General features: G+C 34.0%; 1 protein-coding gene across 6 annotated transcripts in view; it reads right to left on the reverse strand.

Annotated features, from left to right (window-relative positions):
* The window catches only part of LOC134544302 (D-aspartate oxidase), a 49,339-nt gene extending 40,267 nt beyond the window's left edge, over window positions 1-9,072 (reverse strand). The window contains exons 1-4 of one of the 6 annotated variants that reach the window (XM_063388475.1): window positions 9,004-9,072; window positions 7,725-7,926; window positions 4,672-4,795; window positions 1,801-1,946 (exon numbers count right to left, since the gene is read on the reverse strand). In XM_063388475.1, the coding sequence (XP_063244545.1) occupies window positions 1,801-1,946; window positions 4,672-4,795; window positions 7,725-7,921 (467 nt within the window). In that variant the 5' untranslated portion in view covers window positions 7,922-7,926; window positions 9,004-9,072. Of the gene's footprint in view, window positions 1-1,800; window positions 1,947-4,671; window positions 4,796-7,724 lie in introns of all 6 variants that reach the window. The other 5 variants (XM_063388472.1, XM_063388474.1, XM_063388473.1 and 2 more) reach the window with 5 other exon arrangements.
* Between the last annotated feature and the right edge of the window lie 497 nt (window positions 9,073-9,569).

The raw sequence follows: 9,569 nt of genomic DNA on the forward strand, positions 1-9,569 counted from the left end.
CTTTGATTTTCTGATGCAAAAACAGCACTGTACTAACAGCAAAGAAAAATAGATCATACGCTTACATACACAAAATAAGGTATTATATATATATATATATATATATTTATTGTTACCATCTTGTTTCAGAGTAGAGCAGAGAATCCCGTTTTCCTATATTTATGTTCACAGTCAAGTTTTTGTAAGATACTTTTGTAAATGGTAGTCACTGTTTGGTTCTTTTCGGAAACTACAAAGTCACTTTTTTTTACTATTTTAGAGGATCCGGCATCCATTAAAAAAGCCCCATTTGTTGGTAGCCACTCATTGTCTTGGTTGGGCCATTCCTGTCTTTTTCTATGACTGTTTGTAGCTGGTACAAAGTACTGAAGTAGGTACATTCAAAGTAAAATTCTGGCTGCTTGCATGTCCACTTGGCAGTACACAGGAAAAAAAGTCCATATAAAGTAACTGAAGCCTAGCTCAATAGCTGCTCCTTTATGGCCTTAGCCTTCCAGTCTGTACCATTCCCTCAATACGTACGTGCTTCTGTTCCTTTTACTGCTGCAATTAGAGGGACCTAACAGAGCGAAAGTTGCAATAAAGTTCACACCCATTAGCTAGCAGGGTTTTAACAAGTACGAAAGTAAAAAATAGTAAGGAAACTGAATAACTGGTCATGACAGTCATGAAAAGCCCTGAAATAAACAGAAATGGTCCTGGAAGTCATAACACTAACATCCATTTAGTTTTTTGATGATTCACTTGATTACTGTCACACATTAAATATAGTTAGAGACTGCTCACTTAAATCATTTGTAAATTATCTCTGAAAAGGTTTTAGTTTCCTAACTTAAAAATAGTATGTTTTTTGCGAATAGTATATTTATTTTATATTACATTTAATCAAGTTTACTTTATAAAAAATCATATCACAATATAAAAAAATTGCAAAGAAAGTTAAAATAAAGGTCCTGAAAACATAGTGTCAGCCTAAAGCCCTCCGTAAGTCCCCTGGCTGTAGTGGGTCTCCTCATAGTTCTTGCCATGTCACTTGCAGAACAGATTTACCCCACTCCTGCTCAGCCAGCTACAAGAGGAGATGTAAAATGCTTGTTACGTACCCGAGTGCAAGGAAATGCTTCACTAACCCTCTTGCCTCGCGGGATCAGGGAACGCTAGTAGAGATGCAGAACAAAGGAGGCAGAAGTTTTAGATTCATTGTCATGTTGTAACAGAGGAACAAGAGAAACTGTAGCTGAAAAGCAGGTGGTATTAGGTATGAAATTAATTACATTTTTTTTAACTACTACTTTAAAGAATTTAATAGCACCAATAATAATTCGCTTCTCATTCACTGCAATATGCAATGCCAGTGACTTTACCTCACTTATCCAGTTCTCTAAAATTAACACAATCACAGCTGGAGTTAATACTATGTATAAAAGACTGATTTCTAAAATACTGCAACTATGAAAGTAAAAGTTAAAAAAAATCCACAAATACATAATTGGCACAATTCATCCATTGCACAACAGAATATTTATTATTTATAGTTGTAAAATTAAAAGAAATGTTAATTGTGACTTACAAGAAAGCAGTCCTCATATCAGAACTGCAGTGCATAACAGCTAGATTGAAAATTTTGGAATTGGCTTCCAAAAGTTATTCCAATTGACTGCATAAAATTTAACATAAGTGTATCCTGGTCCAACTGAGAACATATAAGAGCAAGTGGTTTCATTATTTATACGCTTTCTTTACTATAACAAATACTAGCAAGTACTCAGACTAGCTGCGATGTGTCCGTGTTACCGTCACCTGTACATGGCCCACGGCAGGAACTTGCGGCAGTCTGTCACCAGCGTGGTGAAGAAGGAGCCGTGCTTCCAGCCGCCGGGGTAGATGTGAAGCTCTTCTTCACTCGCAGCCCTGTACGTCGGCACCAAACCTTCCAGCAGATGATTCTGACAATACGGATAACACACCACTGCAAACATTCGCGAATGAAAATATTAACTTGGAAAGAACAACCTCCAACCTTAAGGGCTGCCTACCTGGGCACACTTACAACATGCAGAGCTTCAGAAAATACCACAGGATTTGAAAACTGCTCAAGATATCCGAGTGGTGTCTGTTTACGAAAAGCATTTAAGAATACACCGAGGGCGGATGACTGGTGCAGTTTCCGTACTTTGTTTTAAAATTGTAACTTTATAAGAATGATAATGGTAATTTTTAAAACATGAAACATTCCGTACAGATCCTTGAAAGAACTCAAGGGACTTGCATTACACCTTTATCTTCATTTCTCCGCAAGTTGCCCTACACATGACGAGAAGACTGTGCACCATTTCACAGCCTTACGCTTAGATTTGATACCGTGTTTGAAACACCAGTGAGCATTGGACTTATCATCCTACCTCACTAACACTAATACACTACTGTATAGGTGGGCCCCTTAAGAGAATAAATATTTTATATTAAATACACTAATAAACTATACATACTATATATACTGCATACACTAATACTCTCTATCTTTTAAGATTCCAAATAAGAGGCATTTAGTGTTCAATGGGATTACAATTGCTACGAAAGATAAGTGCCTTTATTAGTTTACACGTAGACTAGCACCGCTTGTTAATTTGAGTTTTGTAGACATTCTCTTGAGTTTATGTTGGTACAAGCTGTTACTGCAGTTGAATCTTAAAAAGCTAATGCAAATATATAACACATTTTGTTATATGCCTTGACTGACAAGAATAAGTTACAGTGCACACAATTGAAAAGCTGAACAACAAGAAAGACCATAATGTTAAATACCATGAAGGTTTTATTTTTTGTTTAAATTCATGTGAGACTGGCTGACTTGTTTAGCCATTAAACAATATTCTAAAATATTTTCTGCAGTAAAACGCCCTTTGATTGAACTTTTTTTTTAATTTTAAGAAAATGAATTACCTAATAACAATAACTGATTGTTAATCATAATTTAAGTGACACTGCCTTTTATAGTTAACATACAGTTAAACTGTTTACCCATTACATAAACTATGTAGTTTCTCACATTATAGACTTATTTAAACTGAAAAGTACGATAGTTCAACACAATTCTCCTGGTTGAGTGTAAATACACAAGCAGAGCTTTGGCTGTCACAGTTTACTTTTGAGAATAAACTATTATTTCTGCAGAATATATGATTTTATATCAGGAGCATACATAGAATTTTATTTTGAGGGGATAGAACCTCTTTTACAGCTGATTGCTTACAAATTATATACTTTTGTTCGTTGGAATAGAAATTTTTTTGATTTATATAGCATTTAAAAATCATAATATGCTTGTAATTCAGATTACACATTTAAAGAAAATTGAAAGACAGATAAAAACATTTAAAAAAAAAGATTAAGGCTTGGGCTCGAATGCCATGTTGTTTTTTGTGTTTATTGTTGTTATTATTATTGTATGAGTTTTTTTCCCTGTAAATTAATCCAGATAGCTTTTATGTATTTTAAGTTTCACCTGGAATTTTCTCAACAGATATTTACCAAGTATGATCTAATAGTGGTAACAAGACATGCAAGTGTTCATAGTTATGTTCACTCGTATGACCTATCACTCCTCAAAAATAACACTTAGTAAATATTTGGTGCTTTCATAAGAGCCATAATATGGAAGAGCAGCACAGGGATAGCAATGACAAGAAAATGATGATCAACTCAGCGGGTGAGACTGAGCCTTAAGGCGTGGACTGTGTGTAATCCATCCAACTGTTTGGGTTGGCTGGTTGATGAGCCAAAGGTTCCAAGGTTCAGGACGTGGTTGCTGTGTTGTCCTTCACAGTCGTGCTGCGTGAAGCAATCACTCCGCCATTAAATCATTGCGGAAAATAAGGTTGCATCCTATTTTATAGCCAACATGATTATGTGCCCCGATTTTATTTACAAAAATATAAAATATTTGGAAATTTGTTCTTTGTATTTTTTTTATCCCATGAGGCTTACAAAATGACAAAATTATAACTTCCCATGTTGGTTCAAACTTTTAAGATAAAACACTGACAGTTATTGAATTACTTTAAACTTATAAAAGATGTATGGCACTGAAACCCGATACATATTAATAACTACTGCAGTTAGCTATGATAAATGGGTTAAATAACAATGAATAATTTTCTATGATATTTCCATTATTAGTGGTGGACTAACATTTGAAAGATGTATTTAATAAAATATCATGTGAAAATGATTAATATGTACATATTAACCACACTGGATTGTTGCTGTGAGCGGGAAACAAGAATTGAAAACCTATAAAATCACAAATTACAAAATTACAAACTAACCAATAAGAACATGACCTGCATATCACAAATAAATGTTACCTTCCACAGATAAACATACCTATCTCTGAGACATCTGTATCATTGAGTAATATGGACGAAACATTGCTTTAGTTTTAATTTCTAATTCAAACGAACAAATCTGATCTATAAATGAATTACAGCTAATATCAAAAATGATTATGAAAGTTTGTTCAAGTTTCATAAATAATAGATTTTATTCTTATTTTTGAAAAGTATGTGAAATAGTTCTTTTTAAAAAATCAAACCATTTAAAATAAAACTTTAACCAGACAAAATAATTTGTACATTTAAGGAACTCTTAAGTTTTCAATTAAGTGCTTACACGAACAATGTCTTCACTGATGTTGGAGAACATAAATCCTGACACTTGATCCACACCAGCCAGCTCTGCGTGATCCGACGAGTACAGGTCATTGTAGTAGGTGTAAGAATCGTGAATCCATTTCCTGAAACAGTTTAACATACATTAATATTTTATAATATTTTAAAGAGGATTTTAAATCAAACTACAGATAAAATTTCTTGGTACATAGTTTTTACAAAAATTTTGAATGTATGAGATAAATTACCAGCACTATAGAATAGGTTAGTATTAATTTAATTGACATATTACAAACATCATGAGTTGGCCAGTGGTATACTTAAGCCTTATGTGACACGTTCAAGGTCATATTCTGAAAAATCTTAAGATTTTAGAACAATGACTTACACTTAATAAGATGAATTTATGATTCCTGACTTAAAATCCACATCTAAGTGCAGTGTTGGACCTGCAGCTTTATAATATTATTTAAATGAAAATTAACTATTTATTCATGAATAGTTTGCTAACTCCAACAAAATCAATAAAAGCTGATAAATTTGCAGTCTAATTATCAGAATAATTCTGAATCAAGTCACGTCAACACGTCAACTGACCTCACAACGATAACAGCGAATAAAGCAAGTATAAAACTGTCTGTAAAGCACAGTCTTCACAGTAGCCTTATGCTCACGGATGGACTGTGTCATTGTCTATAAGTGAATCCTGTTACAGTGTTACATGCGAAGCAGCCTTGTCCACAGTTGCTATATCCGAAACAGCAAGTTCCACGTTCACTTGACAGAGAGCTGTAAATTACCCCTTCAAACCCAAGTTTTTTTTTATTGCCTTTTGACTTATTTATGATTTTTGAGATGAATTTCCAACAGGAATATGAATGTCTTTAATCTCTGGTTGGGTGTCACTTCAGCTGAGGATTCGACACAGCTTAAAACTCATAAACTATGAAAGCTGCAGAGTTTAAGTAAATATATCTTAGTAGAGTAGACTTTACTTGTGGTTATTACATATAACTCACTGTTAACAATTGCAGTGACGACATGAGTGTTGGTGGGGAGTGTCGAATTGAAGTCAGTGAGAGCTGTAACTCCGAAAGCAATAGACTAATTTGTGTGAGTTAAACTTAAAGTTGCTCGAGAGTGTGAAGTAAGTGGTGCTAGTTTAGTGGAATAACTAAAATGTTACTTACTTTGTTTTAGGAGCCATTAATCACAAAATGCCTAAGCGAAAACAGGTTATGTTGGAGAAAAGAAAGAAAACAAGCAAAATCACCCTAGCAGAAAAAATTTAAAATGCACAGAACTGTTGTACGTATCGAAAGAGGCAAAACGTAGCACAGAGAAATGAGCCGGTGGGGAATAACGAGCCCCTGAATGAGCAAAATTTGTGCTCGAGTGAGCCTTAGCCATCAACCTCGCGATAAGCAACGGAGAAGGCAGAAACAGAAAATTGTTTGGTAATGGACGTGGATATGCTCTCTAATGATTCTGATGTTGATATGGAGTTAGCCAGTGGTTGTGAATGATGGGCCAAGTTTGTTGCGGTTTGGTGTCACAAATTTTCTGTGAAAAGTAAAATAATAGTAAGTAAAAATAAAATAATGTTAAGATGCAACTCTAATATCAACACACTGTATTGGATGTGATTCATTATTTATTGTATCATATAATTTCAACTACTGTGAAATTTGCGGATTTAAACAAGTCAATATGTAGAACGTAGGATCCAATTGAAAGATCTAAAACAATTGAAAGAATTATGTTTCTGTCAAATAATTCTTTCAATTCTACAATCAAAGAACCACACTCAAATAGCGTACAAATTTCAATAATCAAAGTGGAATATGCAGGATTAAATAGTATAGACATTGAGAGTATAGAAAAGTTATCAAATAATGAAAATTAAATCTTGATTGCCCAGATACATTGATCTCAACTCAAAAATCTAGTAGACCAATTAAAAATTAAATCGTTACTAAAGAGTAAAAAAGTTTTTGTGTTAAACAAATGTTACACACATTATTGATATGCCACGTCTATTATGCGGATTTATGTTATGACAATGCTATGTTACATAAAGGTTCCCCAATGCATAGATGTAAGAAAATGATGTTAATTTTATCTTTTTATGAAATACATACATTTATTATCTTATATCTTATTTTATTTATTGCATATTGATAACTTATGAATAAGGTCTATGATAACTAAAGTAACATTCAAAAGGCATCAAAGAAGGCTTCAAAAGTCTGGCTAACGTAAATATTATTTATTTATTTATATCAATAATATAAGGCGTATATTTATTGTTAGCTGCCGTAATGATTTACATTTAATTGCCTGCCATTTATAGTTTCTGAATTAAAGCCTCTGCAAAGTACATGTTTTTGGTGTCATAATTTTTCTAGCGTGGTCGGCCGACCCTAGAGTAAGATGTTCATCGAATTCACATAAAAAATAAAGCAACATCAATTTTGTTAAATTATTTTATTTCATACATAACATTCCTGTTCAGTGCAATGGAAATTCATAAAACAAACCCCTGGCGACTGTAGTCCAAAATACAGTCTACCCAGAATTTTTGAGATTATTTGTGTTCGGTTTCATCATGGAATTAATATTTGTATTTTTAAAATAAGGACAGATCACCAGCATATATATGTCATTCCATGGTGTTTTATATTAGTAAATAAGCAATAAACTTTATTTCCTTGGTTGGTTATACAAACTTTCTACCATTAATTTGCTACTATGTACCTACCCTAAGCTAATTTTGGTCTAATTAATTACATAAGAAAATGTGATCAGATTACAATTCTTTCTAACTACTGCTGTCTTGAAACAGCTGAAGAAAATTTTTTTTTATAAAATTTGTGGATGTGGGATGCATGAACCAATTCACTGCTACTGCTGCCATGATGTCAGAAAGGCTACATAGACCAATCAGCATACTCCATCCTTCAAACAAAGTTTGGACACCACTATAGTTGTAAAAAGGCCTTAAAAGGTTATGAGTTACATATTCATCATGTGTTGTAAAAATAATGGGATTACTTGGTTATTTCTGGAGTCTCCCCGCTGAAATTACTGCCAGGACGAAAGATGCCTGCCGCTCCGTCGCTAGTGGTTGCCTCTCGGAACTTGTCAGCGATGACGGTAGTCATGGCTGAGGGCATCTGGGCTCTGAGTTCCAGTGCCGTAGTCATGCCCACCACACCCGCCCCCAAAACACAGATGCTCACGGCTGTCATCCTTGCTACACACATGAGACAACCATGAAATTATATTTTCTAAAGTTAGGGCCTCTTAGTTTCAGGTGATCCTGAAATCACCTACTGTGGACTTAAATCTGTTCAGGTTTGGTCCAAAGACTGGATCTATGCCACAACCCACAACTAACCTACCAACATGTACAGGATGATTATAAATACACAGAGAACAAAATAACCAACTTCAGGAATTTTTAGCAAAATTTTCTTTTTTAGGTACATCTTCATGTTACCAGGCCATTTTCACACCAATAATCTAAAGTAAACATTATACGCAACAGGTTTAATATGTAGTCAAAGGGGCGTGCATGTGTTTGAAAACATTTTTAATGATAATTATAAAAAGGGGGTTGTCTGTAAAGTCGGTTTACGGACGATAGTTTTACGTGATAACGCCATAAGAAAACATTGATGAAAAATTGCATACTTTTTAATTTTCAAATATTATTTACAGTTTTTTGCAAATTTAATTTAAATAATTTGTTTAAAAATAATCACGAACAATTAGTTAAAAAGCTCGCCTTAACCTGTTTGATATAAAAGATTTGCTCGCACGGTGGTTGGCCGGTTCTTGCACGCTCGGCTCAGGCGGAACGTGCCAATTAGTCATGCTTTTACGTGCGTGCTGCCGGCGTTCATCGATTTATAAGACGTTGTCACGTCAAAAAAATAATAATTGTGGACACGGCCAGAATCCAACTGTTTATATTTACTGTGGCGTCAGAAACAACATGCCAAATGAATCGGAATCACAGTAACCCGTCACATCCAAATAAAAGCATGAATTGTCACGTGACCTGCAGCCAATCATATGGTCCGCATAATCCCGTCTGTCCGTCAAAAGATTGATAATTTCACATTTTTGATGTACGAATGAAATATAACCTCCAAATGGTTGCAAATTTGTCTAATTATATAATTTTGTTTGAACACTTTTAAAGTTTTTTTTTTTTTTTTTAACACATGGTTCAATTTACAGAAGTGTAATTAATTACGCATGGTAATTTCTGAAATGTTGGAAATTATTGCGTTTAAAAGCACACTGTTTATGACTGCATACTTACATCAGTGATGCCAACTCCTACAGAGTGTTCCCCCTAGGAAGAACTTCAAATCCCCTTAGATTTCGATTAAAACCCCTAAAGTTTTTGTCGTACACACTGTTTGAGAGGTTATTTCTAATATGAATATAAAATACATTCAAGTAGTATAAAATAGCTGTTGTATTTACGTGGGTGCATTTTACAAGCAGGCTGACCGTTGAGCTATTATTTCTGATATTTTTGTTATAGCCGCGCTTGGAGTTTATATTTGGTTTAGTTTGTTGGTTGGGTTCGAGGCTTAATATAAATTGTATAGAGTCGTGCGTTTTTGTTTGTATTGAGTTCATGGGTTTTTGTGTTCACTTGAGCGTTGTCTCGGTTTACAAATTATTATGTTTTGTGTCATTTTACATTCTTTTCTTTTTTTTTCAAGATTTACACTTTGATTTCACGCCCTCAAAAAAAATTCTTGAATAATATGCCCCCTAAAAAATCCCCCTAAATAATTGTACCCCCTAAAAAAAAAAAAAAACCTGTACATCTTGATTTCCCCTAAATTTGGGGGGGAAACCCACAAGTTGGCATCA

This window comes from Bacillus rossius, chromosome 1 (genome assembly GCF_032445375.1).
Source record: "Bacillus rossius redtenbacheri isolate Brsri chromosome 1, Brsri_v3, whole genome shotgun sequence".
Lineage (NCBI taxonomy): Eukaryota > Metazoa > Arthropoda > Insecta > Phasmatodea > Bacillidae > Bacillus > Bacillus rossius.